Source organism: Nannospalax galili, unplaced genomic scaffold (assembly GCF_000622305.1).
Source record: "Nannospalax galili isolate Female #2095 unplaced genomic scaffold, S.galili_v1.0 scaffold1051, whole genome shotgun sequence".
NCBI lineage: Eukaryota > Metazoa > Chordata > Mammalia > Rodentia > Spalacidae > Nannospalax > Nannospalax galili.
The window spans coordinates 7,657,452-7,676,210 of NW_008331995.1; the positions used below are offsets into that span (position 1 = coordinate 7,657,452).

Genomic DNA, 18,759 nt, shown 5'->3' on the forward strand with positions numbered 1-18,759 from the left:
ATGTGTGTGTATATATATATATATATATATATGACAGAGAGCTGTGTGTGTGTGTGTGTGTGTGTGTGTGTGTGTGTGTGTGTATCAAGTCATGTCATTTCTCTTAAAATCCTAGAGGATTCTTACAGGCAGCAGAAAAGAAACCTCACATTCCTCCCAGCACTCATTCTACCCTGACCGCCTCTCAGGATACACATTGATTAAATCCCTGCTCTAGCTGCACCGACTTTGAGATTGCTCTTCTCATTCTTTTTCCCTCCACTGTGCCAAACCGCTCCCCACCTCAGCCTGGGAGTGCTTTTCCTGGGCTCACCACTGCTCAGCCCCTTTCATCCATCAGGTTCCAGGCTGTCACGCCCTCAGACCTTTGCCTGACCTTCCTTTTTCTTTCTTTTTTTTTAATTTCTGTACTGCCTGTGTCACTGCATGGGAGACTTATCTTTCTTTGGTTTAAGGCTTCCATGGTTGTCTCTGCTTCTCCAGTATGAATATGATTTTCATGGGTTCAGGACTTTGCTTCAGTTACCATTTGTTTGGTGCTCAGAAGCAAGAACAGTGCTCAGCAGCTTGAAAGAAGCTGTTAAATGGAGCAGTTCCAGCATGCCTTCCTAGGTGCCCAGCACAGTGCCTGGCACAGTCAAATGACATTCCCAAGCTGCTGCTGTTCTAGGTGGGGTTCATTCCAAACTGGAATTTCATCAACACATAATCTATAAAGTAGATCTTAGCGACTGCCCCAAAACAACGCAGTTCCTCAGAGGCCAAGACCCTTCAGTCTCATGACACAGATCCTAAAGTCGGTGTTATTGTGAGGCTGCTGATCTTTGTCAGTTTTTAGCTGTTGTGGACTTGACCTTCAAATGGCAGTGTTCAGCTCTCATGTCCAATGGGAGCTTGTTGACTGACCTTTACTTGGGCCCAAGGCAATGTTTTCCTCTCTGACACACTTGGCCACTGTCAGTTGCTTAAGAACACTGGTCCTTATGGGAAGGAGCTGGGTTGCCTGGTCTATAATCAGCTCTAATACCCAATAAACTGTGAACAATAGCTGCATTTGAGGAGGGAATGCTAAGACAGAAAGATGTCTGCCATGCTGAGGCAGTGCTAAACTGGGGCACATGGGAAAGCTGGAGCACGTGAGATGCTACTCTGATAACTCCCATGAGGAGAGGGAGGCTAGCTGGCCCTCACCATGGGCCATTATAAGGCACTGTTGAACCACGTAATCACAACCCTTTACAAAACAGAAAAATGTGTCAAGTATTATATAAATATAAACTCTACTTGAATGTTACACTAGAAATTTCATAAATAACGGAGTCCCTTTAATCTGATCAAGTATTTCAAGAAAGAAAAAATGAGACAAGGCAGTTTTCACTGCTAACAGTTGCACGAATTGGTTCGTTGTGTGCAAAAATTTCAAAAGGTAGAATATATGGGATTATTTCAATTTTTTGTATTTATTGAGGTTTGTTTTGTGCCCCAGTATGTGGTCTATTTTAGAGAAAATTCCATGGGCTTCTGAGTAGAATGTGTGTTCTTTGGTGCTGGGGTCAAGTATTCTGTATTCCGTTAGGTCCATTTGATATATGATATTTTATTAAAAAATGTTTCTCTGTTTATTCTTTGTCCAGATGACCTGTCTATTGGAGAAGGTTGGGTATTGAAGTTCCCAATTGTTACTGAGTTGGGGTTAATTTGTGTCTTGAAGTCCAGTTATACTATTTTTATCAAATTGGGTGCACCAAAGTTTGGTGCATATATGTTTGTGATTGTAAAGTTTTCTTGGTCCATTGTTCCTTTGATCAGAATGAAATGACCTTCTTTATCTCTTCTGGTTAATCTTAGCCTGAAGTCCATTTTGTAAGATATTAGAATAGCAACTCCTGCTTTTTTCTTAGTGTCATATGCTTGGAATATAGGAATTCTGTCTGATTATCTTTTTATTTATCCCAGTCTATAGGCTTTCATTTTTTGTGAGATTTATGTTTTTTTAAGTACAAAATTAGTGCCTTGTACATTACAGAAAATAAAAAAATATTGCTTACCTATAATTGTATCATCCAGGGACCCTCGTTTTGTATATTTTATTTATTATTTTTATTTTATGAGTATGAGTGTATTGCCTGCATGTATGTGAGTACACCTGTGTCGTGCAGTGCCACGGAGGTCAGAAGAGGGCTTCAGATTCCCCTGGAACTGGAGTTAAGATGGTTTGTAGCCACCATGTGGGTGCTGGGAATCGAACCCAGGTCCTCTTCAGGAGCAGTCAGTGCTCTTAACCACTGAGCCATCTCTAAGGGACCCTCATTTTTTAAAAATATTATTTATTATTTTTATTTTATGTGTATGCATGTATTGCCTGCATGTAGGTAAGTGCACCCCTGTCATGCAATGCCCACAGAGGTCAGAAGAGGCTGTTGGATCCCCTGGGAATGGAGTTACGGACAGTTGTTAGCTACCATGTGGATGCTGGGATTTGAACCTGGGTCTTCTGCAAGAAAAACCAGTGTTCTTAACTTCTGAGCCATCTCTCCAGCCCTGGGATCCTCATTTTTGTGAAAACTTTCTTAAAGATTTATCAATAGTTTTTATTTTGCCTATGAAAATGTACAAACATGTTGAAGTCAACATTATATACAGTGTTTTAACCTGATCTATGCTCTCATCTAAATTGGGAACTTTCCCTTTCCTTATATGGCTTTACAAATTATGTACCGTAATGACTACATAGCATCCATCTCTATACCCTGGTTCTCCATAGGGACAGCTTGACTCACTCCTCAGGGGACATCTGGCAATGGCTGAGACATCATTGGCCATTTCATCTGGGGTTGGGGGTGGGGTATAAGTCTCCTGATATGTAATATAGAGACATGAGAGATGCTGCTAAACATCCAGTAATGCTCAGATAAGCCTCCACAGCACAGAGTTATCTGGCTCTATTGTAGTACCAAGGTTCATGCTTGAACTATGCCATGGCCTCATAATTAATTCAACCCGTTTTTCCTTGCTAGTTATCTATTAACAATCATTTTGTTATCAAAAATGAATCATTAACAAATATTTTGCAAGGGACCAGACAATATTTTAGCCTCCTGTGGAACATAAGGAATCTTACTTAACTCTGTTGTCAAGATTAGTGATAGACTATACATAAAGAAGAGGGTAAATTGTATTCCAGTACAATTCATTCTCAAAAGTAGGTGGTAATCACTAGGCCTGGAGTGTACCCACCCACACCTGCTGTAGTTTATGCTCTGGTGGGTATCTTTCCACTTAACCATTGTCCCTTAGAAAAGTTCTTGAAAGGGACAGAAGGTGGGCAGGCATGTGTATGTGGGTCAGTTACTTTTTTCTTTCCCCAAAATACCTGACAGAAACAATATGAGAGCACAGAGGTTGATCTTGCCTCACATTTTCATGGAGGAGATGCATGGCAGCCAGGCCAGCCCTATGCAGGCAAGCCTTGTTACATCCTGGCCTACTGGGAAGCTGAGAGGTCCTGTAGGAAGGGGTACTGGGTTCTAACTCTCAACGCCCACCCTCCACTGAGTCACTTCCTCCAGCTGCCTCAACTTTCCAAAACAGGGCCACCATCTGCAGACCAAGTTTTCAAATACACAAAACTGTGGGGGGATATTTCACATGTAAATTATAACATCGTATTTTAAAAGTATAGAATTGTCTTATTTTATATGTGTACATTTGTTCTATCATATGATATCTATCATATGAGATTGATGTATATTGAATATAGACTGAATGAGGTCAAACACAAAAGCAGGTGGAAGAGCCAAGGGACTTGTAGTCATCTGATTGAGAAATGATGGTTCAGATTAGCTGGTACCAGTGCAGGGTGAGTTAGTTAAATTCTGTGCATATTTTCAAGACAATAATTGTTGGTTGACTATATCCATGATACAAGGGAAAGAAAGGAGTCAAAGATGATCAAGCTATTTGGAATAGGAAGACTTTTCAACCTAAATTTTTTTTTAAAAAAAATCAGTTTTCTATCAGTCCTACCGTCACATACCCCTGCCTATTATCCCTGCTGCTCAAGAAAGGGAGGGAGAACAGAAGTTCAAGGCTTACTCAGGTTTACAGAGGATGTTCATGGCTAGCAACTTACTGAGATCCTGTCTTTTAAAAAAATCAGGAAAATAGCTGGGAGCTGGGGCTGCAGCTTAGTAGTAGAGCATTTGCCTAGCATGCCTGAGACCCTAGGTTCAGCCCTGGGGTGACACAAATGCACAAGAACTAGCAATTTCATTAGTTTCAGCCTAATGGGAAACCAGAGTTACCTGCTGTTGAGATGGAGGAGATGACCCAGAGGGAATGATGAGCATGCCAGTTGTGAGCTCTCTGATGGTACAGTTGTATAGATAGGTGGAGATAAGTCTGGGATTCAGAGAGGTCTGTGGTGGGGCCTTTAGATTCACAAGATTGCCTTAGATCAGCAGAGGTGTGAGTGTAGATAGTTGAAATCAAGCTTGAGCCTTCTGCAAGATGAGGAGGTGGAAAACAAAACTAGAAAAAAAACAGGCTCAGAAGAAATAATGGAGGAGAGAAGACCCAGCGACCGTGGGTGATGGGGCACCAAATAAAGAGGGTAGGTTAAGAGCTCTTAAACAACTTCTGAGGATTTAGTTTCCTGTACCTAGTGGAGCCAAAATCAGTATGTGTTGAATGAATAAAGAACATATAATGTTATCATGGAAGCAGGGGTTCCTATGTATATTACAGCCATGGTAATGTGGTATGGTGTATTCTGGACCATCTGTATCAACCTGTGCTAGGAGCTTGTTAGAAATGCAGATGTTTAGAAATGTTCGGCCCCATACCTGTGGAGTCACACTGCATTTAACAGCATCTCTTAATGATTTGCACATATCCAGTCTTGTATTTAATTCTCTAAGTATCTCTCAATAAGGAGCAAAAACTATCAAAAGCAGATCTCTGTATGAGTTGTGTGTATGGTCTGTCAGAAGTTGTACTGTCACTGGAAGCAAAAGTCTTAGCCCAGTGCTGTAGCCTGAGGGGTTTCCCTGAGGGCCTTCTATAGCCAGGATCCTGACTTACTCCACAGAAAAGAATTTCAGGATGAAACAATATGAGGAAAAGCTGGGGTTTATTAAGAGGAGGTATATGCTTTAGATTAAATGCATGTATGTGGATTGCTTATGTGTCTTAATTTATATGTATCTCTCTCTATAGGTATATTTGGTGGTTTAGCTACTGAAGTTGCATTGCTCAAAGGCTATAATTTACAACCAGATTCAATGATTAAACAAAGCTTAAAAATTAAGCTCAAAAAATGAGCTGGCTTACGTGTTTTCCTTAAAGTGTCTCTAAAATGAAATTGTTAACGTGATAAAGGAGGTGTTCGGCTTTAAGGGTGAGAGAGCCATGATGATAAGGCTGAACTCAAAAGTCACGTATGTTTTGTCCTTAAGCATGGTTCATTAGCTGTTCTAACACTCTTGTTGGAGAGACCTCACATTGTCTCTACAGGAAATCTTCAGGGAAGCCTGATTTTGTCAGTCATGTTGAAACTCTCGACTCAGCCAGCAAGAAACATTAACCAGACCCCAGAGTGAGAGTCCTTTTTCTTTCCACAGAAAGAAAAATTTAATTTTCCTGCCTTTCTAGCCTGCTGCAGTCATTCAATAAAAACAAAACTATGTGTGCAAAACAAAACTATGCATGCAAACTTTTAAGGCTATTTTATGTCATTATCCAAGTTTTTCTTTCTGAGTTGGACTTTGAATTGACCTAACTTAGGAACAACTATAAAATGTACTATTGGGCACATGGGAGACATTTATGAATAAATGCATACCGATTCTGTTCTCCATATTCTAAAATGTATTGTGATATAATGGCATATTCATGTGTAACAACTGAAGTAATGAATATATTAAAAGTCTTATTATGACAATATTCCCTTAGTTAAGATTGGGGTCTGCTGTTCATTTTCCCAGTTCTATGCTGGGTTACTATCTGGGAGTCCCTTTGACCACCCTGGCCAACAACTCAAAAGAAGGTATCGCCTGTCTGGCATTGTTGCTTGTTATGTAGCCTTTAGCTATACATATAGACTCTTATGAAATTATATTGGCCCCTTTAATCTTTGGTTATACTTTCCTTTTGGGTGTTTAAAGCCATACAGTTGGTCCAGATAAACCGAGGGTGCTATCTGGGAGGTGGGTGTAAAAATAAATAAATAAAATAAAAAAATAAAAAGTTTTTAAAAAAGAGGATACAAGGAAATTTCAGGCAGATTAGTATCTTTATATTAAGGCATCAAACAAGAAAAATGTAAAGTGAACAAAAGACACATAAAATAAAATGTATATGTTCAGTCTGAAAAAGAAGTCTTATTATGACAATATTTTTTTATGAGACCTCTAAGTAGCATTTGATCTCAAACCAAAGCATCCCTTGCAGCTTGTAACAAGCACACACCTAGCTAAGAACAACAGACTCACTAGGGATTTTTCATAGAATGGGTATTCTAGGGTATTCAATTATAACATTAGAATTTTAGGAAAGAAATTTCTCTTCCTTCTTTTTGTATACAATTATAACTCATTGCTCTGATTCCAGAACCTACAAGGTAGTAAGAAGGGAAGGAGCATGGAGATACCAGACCCATGAGTTCACATGTGCTTATGAGAACTCACATAGAGTTTGTGATCTCAGTGCTTGGTTTAAACCAGTCAGTCTTTCCTTCTTTATTCATTTAAAACCTCAGATCAAGACAGATCATCACTAAAATATGTTGTGTGCCACTGAGTCAAGAATAATGAGAATTTACCTTGATTTCTAACCCAGAGTTTCTGTTACTTTATTTTTAAAATAGGGATAATTGGGGCTAGAGAAATGGCTTAGCAGATAAGGGCACTGGCTGCTCTCTCAGAGGACCCCAGTTTGTTTCCCAGCACCCAGTAGCAACTAACAATTATCCATAACACCAGTTCCAGGGAATCTGATGCCATCCTCTGGCCTCCGCAGACACTGCACACATATAGTACAACTACATACATGCAGGCAAAACACATACAGATAAAATAAAAATAGCAGTGATAATTAAACATACTATGCATTCTCACATGGATGCTTGCCCAGTTAAGACAGTTTTTGTGAAACATTACAAAACTGCACACACACATCTAAGCAATTTAAGAAAGCTAGCTTCCTTGATCATTGGCCTTTTTCATAAATTGTTACTTTAAAAGCAAGGACTAGAGAGATGGCTCAACTGTCCATAACTCCAGTTCCAGGGACTCTGATGCCTTCTTCTGACCTCCACAGGCATTGCACAACATGGGTGCACTTGCACACACGTAGACAATACACTCATCATAAAACATAAAAAATAAATAAAATATTCTTAAAAAACAGTAGGAGAAGAATGGTGGTATGGAAGGGGGCAGCAACTGAGTGGATGACAAACTGTTTAGACGTCCTTCAATTTAAAGAACCATATATACACGCATATTGCACAAATGCACACACATATGCATCTACCTACACAGATATCCTATTTTTCTTTATAAAACCCTTCTCATTCTTTCCTTAAAACCTTGCTGACATGTCTAATAGGAAGTCTTTATTCTAGAATTTTCTATAAAAGAATAAAGCATAGCTATTTCAGACTTTGGCAGGCATGTGAACTCTTCATATCCTTTCCATTCTTATTTTTGGCTACTAGTCAGTTCTGCTGAAGTGGCAAGAAAACAGCTGTGGACAGTATGTGAGCTAGTTGCCATGACTGTTCTAATAAATCTTTATTGATATTGAAATTTGAATGTAATACTATTTTCACATGCCATGAAATAATATTCATTCTTCTTTTGACATTTTTTCTCACTACTTAAAATTACAAAAGCCATCTTCAACTTGTAGATCATATAAAAATAAGTAGAGAGTTGCCTTGGCCTCAGGGATAGAACCCTGTTGCAGAGAAATCGCCTTGGGCTTGGCAAACTTAGTCATTTATATTCTTCCTTTATTAAAGCACTTTTTACATCTGTTAACTTTTTCATCTAATTTTGATTCTTATCCTTTACATTAGGATTCATGTCTCTGTTGGTCTTATTTCTGTCAAGGGTACTTCGGTGCAGATTATAGAGAGAGCAGTATTTTATGCACTAGAATCTGTATTCCAGACTCATGTTCTCTCTTGTGGTAACATTTATTTTTTATGGGTAGAAAAGAACTCGGATACTTATCAGATGTGACTCTGTAGAAGGCTTTACCCCAGTCATTCATGAAATCACATTCTGTGTTTTACCATATTTCCAGGGCTTAGGATGGGATATTAACCTTTCTTATGAATTTCTAATTGAAAAGCATGATGGGTAGAATGGTGTTAAAATGATGGTGGTGAATAGCAAGTGACTGAGTGATAATGCCTTTGAACTTTTTAAAATTTACTGAGCATAGGAATAAATTCTTTCCCCAAATATAAAAAACAAACAAACCAAAAAAACAGCTTAGCACTTTGTTGCCTAGTGAAACAAAAATAAAGTCAATTATAAAGTGAAAAGATTTGGGAATCTTCAGTGAATTTGTTCAATTCCGAATAGCAAATAAGCAAAGAGGGGAGGGGGAAGAGGAGCTGTGAACATTCAGATGAGATGTGCTCCCCCCAGTGAGTCTAGTAGTCCGCAGCATGGTAGTGTCTCTGGCTACCATCTTGATCTGACTAGTAATGGACCTCAGATCTTTTAGCATGAAACCAAAGGGAAACAATCTGTCAATGTCACCAGGAAGTGGCACAGCTACAATATAGGAGCCAGGAGTGATCCATTCCAGTGCTGCTGTCAGTTCAAGGTCTGAAGAAAGGCAAGGCAAAAAGATAGGAGCCGGAGTAAAGAAGCAACATTTTCAGTCCTGTGGATTTTCCTATGGGCAGCTTATCTACAATCAAACCATGTCAGTAAATACTGTGTTATGGTTAAAGTACAAAATGTTTTAGCCCTATTTTATGGTGTTTTTCAAGCGTTCAGACATACTCAACTTTTGCTGTCTGAATTCTTCAACTTGGGTAGTTGACCTGCAGGTCAAAACATGAACAACTTATCAGAAAATCATGAACATTTTTCTGTCATCTTTAATACTACATGCTAAAGGGCTTTGAATTTGAATAGTTGAATATATAAAAGAGTATTTATTCATCTTTTTAACCTGTAAGGGTTATAAAACCTCAAAGTAGTGGTAGTGTGAGGGGGTGAGGACAGGGTAGGATCTTTCCCCAGTGTCTTCCAGATGAGGAAGCAGGACACATTGGGGCTGTACCTGCCTACAGTGGCATGTGACCTAGACTGATAGTGCTAGAGGCCAGCACTAGCTTCTGCATCAGTGGTTCTGAGTGTGACAAGATGACTGGGGAGTCTTTGAAACCCTTTAATGTTCTACAAGATCAAAACTAAGTTTATACTAAGATCCTCTTCTCTGCTGCCTTTCACTCTCACTCCCATGGTCTATATTAGGAAGAACATGGCGTCTTAGGAAGTCATCATTCTTCTGTTCAGGAAGTTATTTGCTACCAAATTATCTGTTTTCAGAAGTTTTCAATTTTCATTGCTAAGGTGATAAATATTGATAGAATTCGCATAAGCACAATAAATTGGAAGAGCTTGTAAGGCTGCTATGTCAACCTTTGTGGCCTGCTGATTTTGTTATTTTATGAAACTTCATTTTATGCAGGAAACGCATCTTATTTAGCTCTGTTATCATCTTCATTGATGACATGAAGAAGCTAAAGACTTGCCGAAGGCCACAAGAATAGACACTTAGTCAGAATCTAAACCTAGATTTCAGGTTTTCAGGTACTCTGCTAACCATGTGATCAGACACCCAGGCTCTCTGAGAAGTGCCAGAATGCATCAAGATTTGGACACTAACTTCTCAGAGAGGCCTTCTCAGAGCCCAGCCCATCTTCTAGGGAAAGTCAGTCAGATGCTGTTCACAGACACCGAAACAGAGAACACATCATAGCACTCCATGCTCATTTCCACTCCCACTGTGTCTGATTTGTCTTGTACTATAAGAAAAATAAAAGTGAGTGTTAATTTTCTTTTTATTTAAAGGATTTCACTTTTAAAATCATATATCCAGCTGCCCTTAACAGTTTGGGCTATTCAGCTCTGTTAGACTTGTGTACCCACATAGCTGGTCAGCTGTAGTCTAAATCCACTGGTTCTTTTAGAGGAAACGTGTGACTTCCAGCGTCTACAGAGTCCACCCCCTCCAAGCTCCTCATTACCTTACCCACAGCTTATGTCCCCCAGTGATGTTACCTGTTTCAGGAGTTTGGGTTGGAAACACCTACAGACTTTTGTCTACAGAATAGCATTTAGGGGCCATATGTTTATATATGCACCTGTGTGGGGGGGCATACATACACATGCATGTACATATGGAGACCAGAGATCAGCCTTGGTGTCTTCTTCAGTCACTGTCCTACTCTTTTATTTGAGGAAGGGACTCTCCTTGAAGCCAGAGTTATCCAATATTGCAAGGCTGACTTGTCAGTGAGCTCCAGAAACCAACCGGCACCCTGCTTTTTGACTTGGATTCTAGGAATTGAACTCAGCCCCTCATGTTTCTATGGCTAGCACCTAACTGACTAACCCACCACTCCAGCCCCACCATCTGCTTTTCATTTAGTTGAAAACCAAAAAGACACTGACAAAAACATTGCAAAGTACAGCCCGCTCCACCCAGCCAAATCTGGATGTAGTAAAGGTCTCAATGACAGTGTCAGGTAGAGCAGTCATTTCCTTTCTTACTGAAGCATGAAGCTCTGATTCATTAAAGAATGAGGATCTGCCAGTGAATTAACATTTATTTTTAAATGTGCAGCCCTGTCTCTTTTTAAGAGAGCCGTGGAATAAGCACACTCTGTTCACTGCCCTCGTTTCACGTTTATTTTAGTACTGTCTATTGTCCTCATCATTATCATGTCTGGACCCTTTAGGAGACCAAAAACGGGAACCTCTGTGTCAGACATAGTTGGAGATGGTCAACCAAAACACTTTGGTATCTGGAGCTCTTTGACAAAATTAACAAATTACAAATATTTATGCTTAAAATCTATCTCCTCATTTCAACAGTGAGGACCATGTACCCTGATTTTCAATTTTCTTTGTCTCTTTTCTTCTTTTGCTTCATCCTGGACTTTAAACCATAATATAAAGCTAGGAATTCTCTGTTTTCCAATTGGTCACAATGAATATTCTATAATTTGCATGGTTAGCATATAACAGTAAAAAAAGAAGGAATAAATGGAAAGATTTGTAAGTGTATCAACTGTGTTTCATGGTTACCTATTCTCTGCTAGCGTCACAGTTTTCAGTAAGAATTTTCATGCTTCCTACTTTGAGGGTTAACTCAGGAAGGCAATTCTTATGTTCTGCATAAATAGGCACCTCTTTCTTCCTCTCCCCCACCCCCCTCTTGCATAGAATAGCTCTCCCTCACCTTTTTGTCAATTTGAGATCAGGAAGCAAGTTACACATCCACCCAGTTAGAAATAAAGTAGACCAGGGTGCAATGCAATATAAAGCCAGAAAGTTTGCTAGAGATTATCTTCCACACTAAAACTCCATCGTCTCACAGTCATAAGTGACATCGTATTATTGGGCCATAAAGAAAGTCTCCTGTGTGATAGATAGTAGCTTTCAGGCAATGTCCCCTCCAAAGGGGGCATCCAGTTCTTAACCTATTGCTGAAAGAGAAATACCATTGTCTATTAATACTACTGGAACTAAAGATGAATAGTGAATTGGCCTTGATCTGACAGTAAGCTTGACTTTGATAGCTCATCCTTTAAAAAGGTTCTTTTATATTTATGGGAAAAAAGCATGACGTCAAGCCAGGGGGAAAATTGATATCAATATGTAAGGCCAAACTAGTAGGAATTAAAAAAAAAAAGTCCCTTGTGAGAACTTTTTTTTTTACATGCATAACTAATTAGCTTAGGTTGTTATAAGCAGGGCTGCTGTGATAAAGTTCCGGTGGTGTCTCGGAATACCTTCTTTATAGTGCCTTCTTTATGCCAGTCGGTCTTCAAATTGGAATTACAGAAAGTAGAGGGACAAGGAATAGTCTGCCGCTTCTCCTTGGACTGGGGCCACTAAAAACGTTATGCTGGAAATGCTAGAATATAATCACTATCAGGTGAGCTCTGTTCTTCATACAGTTCTCAGTTTCTAAATTGTAATGCTGTAAATTGGCTAATTTGCCTCTTGAATGCTATTGTAATAAACACACTCTTTTCAATAGATCGGCTCGCTTAATGCTGTTTATTTTCTGATACCCAAGAAGTAATTTAGTATAGTTTTAGACCTAGTAAATATCAGTAGAATTTGTTTCCTTAGCAAGTAGCTGGCTGTGCTTTCTCACTGGCTTTTGTTCATAGTGCATAAGATTAAATTAATTGTGTTTATCAATGAAAAGTCACTTTAAATACAGTGTCATTGATAACTGTATTGATTCAACAGCGAACCTAGAAATTTTATAGCCACTTTTGAAGAGGCTGTGTCTTTGCTCTGGAAACTGTTATTGGGCATGTTAAAGCTATAATGATATGCTTCTTCTAAAAAAATATTAAAAATGTAAGAAACAGCATATCTTGAAATAAGTGTTGTGCATTTGAAAGTAACTGCTTACTGTGGAATACTTTGTTCATTGAGTTCTGTCATAACATCCTGAATAATCATGTTCATCTATATGAAAGGGGGAATTAATTCACAACTTCTCAATTTTAGACATGGAAATGCTTCTTTCTTTTTTCTTTGTGTGTGTGTGTGTGTGTGTGTGTGTGTAAAACAGAAAACTGCTCTATTTACCAAGGAAAGTGAGATAAGCTGAGCTTTACATCTTTAAGTTCCCTATTTTGATTTTACCAAACCCTTTCATTTTTTGCCGTAAAGACAGTTGCAAATTTTAATGATTATTCATGAAAAGAATGGTGCCAGGCTTGAAAGAGATATATAGTTAATTAACAGGGAAACAAAATAGGAAACATTATTACCCCAAATCCTATCAAAATCCTGTGAGAGTTTCAACTTCAGTCATATCAAAATCCCTTAGCACAGTGCCTGGTACCTCACAGGGGCATAATGATCTAGTCTGTTGGTGAACTAGTCATGATTTGGGCTGAAGAAGAGCTCTTTGAAAACCCAGAATAACGCTATCTTCTCTTCCCTCCATGGCTATGCTCAGGTGCAGACCCACCTCGAAAACCCCACCAAGTACCACATACAGCAAGCCCAAAGGCAGCAGGTAAAGCAGTACCTTTCTACCACTTTAGCAAATAAACATGCCAACCAAGTCCTGAGCTTGCCATGTCCAAACCAGCCTGGCGATCATGTCATGCCACCGGTGCCGGGGAGCAGCGCACCCAACAGCCCCATGGCTATGCTCACTCTTAACTCCAACTGTGAAAAAGAGGTAATTCATGTCTCCTCTTCTCCTCTGTTTTCTTACACTCCATAACTGTCTGTGGAATGTTCTTCTCACCTTTAGCAATGGACTTTCTTTTATCTACCTGGTCATAGCCAGCAGGCTCTGTCTGAATCTCGTCGTTCAGCCTCCTGTCACCGTCACTAGCTTACTAGGTTTATTGCACATGACGGACGATCTGACTTGCTGTAAGCAGGACACAGTGGTGAGAAGGCTCTTTCAACGCCCTTCTCATTCCTTAGCTGAGTGTGCCCTTCCCTCCCATGCCGTTCACTTTATGAAACAGTGAAAATGCAGAGAGAGGAGAAGGGGAGGTGAAAAGGAAAAGCAAAAATAGCAAAGGTGTGGGACTGCGGTTCAGAAGTTCCGCTTGTTGTGAACGTCTGGGGTATTATTTTTATTTCTTCAGGAGTTTGGAAAAGGAAAAGCACGGAATGTGTATGGATGGACAGCGCATGAGGATTTAAGAGAAAAAGCGAAGGTTTATTGTTCCATTCAGCCAGTTTCATAACGAAATTGCTGCTGCCCCTTCAATCTGCTTTGGTAGAGGCTGGACTGGAGACAAGACTCAAATCAACCCTAAGCTAATTTTTGTATCAAAAGTTGGAGCATGAAAATACTTAGGAGTACAATTGTGATTTGATGCCTGTTATTTCAAATTATGAGATGAGTCTCATTTTAATGGAGTTTTACTGTACACTGAAGTGTTTATGTGAGTTCAGAGGTGACTGTTACACAATGTTTGGCTGATTTGAGTCACCAGAGGGACTGTTTTTTCCCCCCTCTGCCCAAACCAAACACTTTTTATCCAATCCCTGTCTCTCCTATGCATTGGCCCAAGTTCCCCTTGGTTATTTGGTTCCTAGGTTAGAATCTACTTGTTTGAACACTCTCTCCATCTCATTGCTGTGCCACCAGCCTTGTCTGAATGTGTTGTTGAAAAGTAATTTGCAAATTCAAGTCATGGATTGTCCTTGCTTGTGTTTCTGCAGGGATTTTATAAGTTTGAAGAGCAAAACAGGGCGGAGAACGAGTGCCCAAGTATGAACACGCACACTCGCGCATCGTGCATGCAGGTACTGAAGGGCTTGGCAGGCAGAGGATGTAACACTTCATAATGAGAGTCTATATTTGTGGCTGGTCACAGTTTCCTGATGACTTAAGGGCCTTTTTTCTTCCCACTGACTTTTTTTTTTTAATATACAAAGCTATGAACAGACCCATTTTCTTCATAGTAACTCATGAATGACCAGATAACTATTAGAGAAATTAAATGTTTGATGCCCCTTAAATTGACCAAAGTAAAAAAACAAAAAAAGTGGGTAAAATACATAGATTTCCATAAATAAATATAAGTTGCTTTAACTCATTTGCATACAATCACCAATGTAGATTATGTGGATTTGTACTTCCTGATACATATATTATGAAACAATGTTAATTTAATGCTGTCTAATAGGTATTTCCGCAGGTAATTAAGATCATTACCTAACATCTTATTCAGTGAATAAATTACATCACATTTATTTACGTATTTACATGTGTATTCAGATATTCAAGAGAGAATATAAAAAATAAAACATTTTTGCTTTCTTTTCCTTAAATTTTGAAACGGGGTCTCACTGTGTAGCTCTCGCCAGCCTGGAACTCACTATATAGGCCAGGCTGGCTTCTAATTTACAGAGATCTAGCCTCTACCTCTCCAATGCTGGATTAAAGGCATGTAACACCACATTTGGCTTATTTTTTTGCCATATATCTATATCTATCTATCTACTTATGTATACACTAGCTTATAGAATGCTTTCATGTCATATTAGGGGCAAAAATTTTGTTCTTTTAAAACTAAAGTAAAAAGTCATAAAGGAAGTTGTTCATTAAGTCTCCAACCCATTTTCCTACTTACCAACCTGATTTTAAAATTATCTATTACAAACAAATAAAACTGATGTGCCTGGAAATGGAACCTAGCACACAGTATGTTATCAGCTATTCAAAACTGAATATTCTTTGAGGAAATTACTTGATGAGAGTCATTCTTTAGCTATTACAGTATTCCTGACATTCTAAACAATCCATACGGTTTATCCTGAAATCTCATCTGAACTCAATGAGATAGTAAATATTCTTGCCCCCGTTTGATAGAGCAGCACAGTTGAGTCTATTGAGGATTGGAAGGTTTGCCCTTCAACTAGAAAGGGGGAGAGCCAGTATTTTTACCTAAGCCCCATGATGCTAGAGCCTCACTGCTTGAATGGGGAGTGCAAACAGACACAGAGGAGTCTCCTGGCCGTCTTAGATGTTGTGTACCTGTGAAGCACTGTTCAGACTCAGGCACAAGCACCAGCCAGCTCCCATATACAAGATGTTTACGAATAAATGTTTCCCACACTTTGCAACTGCTGCAATGCACATGTAACCACCGCTGTTTATTACTGTAACTGCTGTTTTAGTACTTCAGCAATAAAATTGATCTAGTGGGAATGTCAGCTCCAGGACTATGATGATAACCTCGTCGCTCACTGGCAGCTGTACAGAAGATGCTTGTTTTACAAGTCACTGTACAATCTGTGCAAGGCCAGCCAGTGGCCAGGAGGCCCCTGTGGAACTCAAGGGCTGAATTGCCTTCTCTGTATTCCTTCTCCTAGAAAGGTATGCTAAAGTGTAGAGGAAGTGACAGCTCTCATTGAGTGGAATTTCCTGTCTAAGGAGGCAGTTCATCATAATGGTTGAGACCTAGGCTAAATCATGGCCCCAACTCTGCTTTGATGAATGACTCCAGGCAAGCTTCTCCCCTTTATTAGACCCTGACAGTGGCTGTCACCCTAGGGCCCACTCTGGTAGGGCAGTTTTCACAGTAAATAACTTAACACATGCTTAACACCTAGTCAATGCTAGCTGCCTTTTCATGGCAGATTTATGTTAATGGACTTCAATGATATTTTAATTTTAATTTTAAGGGGAAAAGAATGATTACTCTTAGGCTCTAACTAAAGATCACTATTGCTTTAGGTAAGAAAGGACCAAAGATGTCTCTTTGGGGCTAACATACCTTTTGCTCATTCCTTTCTCTCTTTTGTGGCTCTTTTTCCTATAGATGGATGATGTAATTGATGACATCATTAGCCTGGAATCAAGTTATAATGAAGAAATCTTGGGCTTGATGGATCCAGCCTTGCAAATGGCAAATACGGTATTGATGACTTTTTTCTATTTTCCCAAGAAAATCTTGATATAGTTCTAACATTCTTTCTCTTTGCCTGAAGCCTTGGTTTACTTTTATACTGATTCTTTAAGAATAAGTAATAAAATGAAAAATTATTCATAAGTAATTTTGATATCAAAAATTAAGAGGTTTACTTGAGTTTATCCAGAGATCCATGATTAAGCTCTGTGTTCCTGGAGTCCAAGTTCACCTTACATTTTTGTTGTTTTGTTTTATTTTGTTGGTTTTTTTTTTTTTTATTGTTAGGAATTGAAGCTACAGCCTACTACATGCAATGTAAGCCCTCTACCACTGAGCTACATCTCCAGTCTCTTCTTTCTCTCTCTCTCTCTATGCTTATGTATATGTATGTGTGTACATGTGTGTGTGGGTTCACATATGTGTGCAGGTGTCTGTGCATGTGCGTGCCCATGTGTGTGGAGAGCAGAGATCAGTCTTGGATGTCGTTTCTCAGATGCTGTCCAATTTGATTATTGAGACAGGATCTCTTACTGACCTAGAACTTGCCCAAAAGTTTGGCTGGCTGCCCAGCAAGCCCCTAGGATATGCCTGACGACCCCTGCCCAGTGCCAGGATTACTTTGTACCACTGTGCCTGACTTTTAATGTAGGGTCTGGTAATTGAACACAGGCCTTCATGCTTGCATTGCAAACACTGAACTAACTGAGCTATCTCCTCAGGTCCCAATGGCACTTTTGATAAGATATTAGTTCCTCCAGTTTTCCCTGACATCTAATACCCAGCTTAGTACTCCTTAGCCAAGGGAACGACTGTGAATTTTGCTATTCACAGTAGTGTCTGACCTAAAAGCACTAATGTGATTTGTAAAATGGGGTCCTGTATTCACAGGTGGTAGAGAGATAATGAGGCTGCTTTTCTTCAGCAGCATAGCTTAACCTGATTTTAGTTCATAAACCACTGGTTACTTTTTTCCTTCTATAATTTGGAGTTTTGCATGTACTACTTTCTTTCCTTATATTTGTATTTAAATTATTGTCTTACAAAAGTTCTTCTGGATCTCATTTGCAGTCACTGTGTTAGTAATCTGGTTTGGTACCATTGCCCTCTAAAACTCTAGTGGATAAGGCAGTGTATATAAGATGGTGTAACCAGACCCTGGTCTGCTCCGTAGCTCCTCTAACCCTTTCAGTTGTCCTTGAGATGAAGGCTGTGAAGCTACTATATTCTTTAACAACCAGTGTTTAAAGAACTAGGAGGAGAGGCAGGAAGGAGGGCCTGCTATTTAGGGTAGCAGTTTGGAGTTTCCAAGTTCCAAGGTGAAAAATACTGTTTCAGAAGAAGATGAATATGTGTAACACAAGCTATACACGTAAAATTGTAACTTTGTGTTGTATGCTTTATATATGTATATATTTATTTATTTAGAAGAAGCATTTCATTACAGCTTTAACATACTCAATAACAGTTTCCAGAGCAAAGATACATCTCTTTCAAAAGTGGCTATAAAATTTTTAGGTTCACTGTTGAATTAATACAATTATACAATATTGAACTCAATATAAACCCTGTAGGACATAAAATTGAATGAGTTTTTATCCTTTAAAAAAGATCTCAATTTCATTTTAAAATATACTGTTTCTTACAGTCTCATTGTTTTTGCTAATAACACTGAGATGTTGGTGCATGTGTCTCTAATCTGTATGTATCTGATTATTACTAGTCATAATCAGTTGCACTTGGATCCTTGGCACCTGTGTATATCTATACAGTCATTGGGTGGATTTCAATGGTAATGTTTATCACCTGTACTAATTAACATGAAGTAAATGTCCATGCTTCCTCCTCAAATATAATTCATTTTTTTAAAATTTGTTGATTTTGTGTGTATATCACACAGAAAGTCCCAAACCATCTTATTCATCTATATACCCACTTCCCAGATGGCACCCTCCCATAGCCTCCCCCCTCCACTAGAGCCCTTATACCTGATATCCCTGCTACTGTCCACTGTGTTGTCGGCATCCTCAGCCATTCCCCACTACTTGTCCATCTGGTGAATCTAGTCAGCCTATCTAGAGGTCTTTGTTTTAGGA

The 18,759-nt window shown here is 39.1% G+C and overlaps 1 protein-coding gene across 8 annotated transcripts in view; it reads left to right on the top strand.

Annotated features, from left to right (window-relative positions):
* Positions 1 to 18,759, top strand: part of Mitf (melanocyte inducing transcription factor) — a 232,065-nt gene that overhangs the window by 187,300 nt on the left and 26,006 nt on the right. For 6 of the 8 annotated variants that reach the window (XM_017796629.2, XM_017796630.2, XM_029560647.1 and 3 more), the window contains exons 3-5: positions 13,240 to 13,467; positions 14,472 to 14,555; positions 16,577 to 16,672. In XM_017796629.2, the coding sequence (XP_017652118.1) occupies positions 13,240 to 13,467; positions 14,472 to 14,555; positions 16,577 to 16,672 (408 nt within the window). Of the gene's footprint in view, positions 1 to 12,028; positions 12,193 to 13,239; positions 13,468 to 14,471; positions 14,556 to 16,576; positions 16,673 to 18,759 lie in introns of those variants that run through there. The other 2 variants (XM_029560649.1, XM_029560652.1) reach the window with 2 other exon arrangements.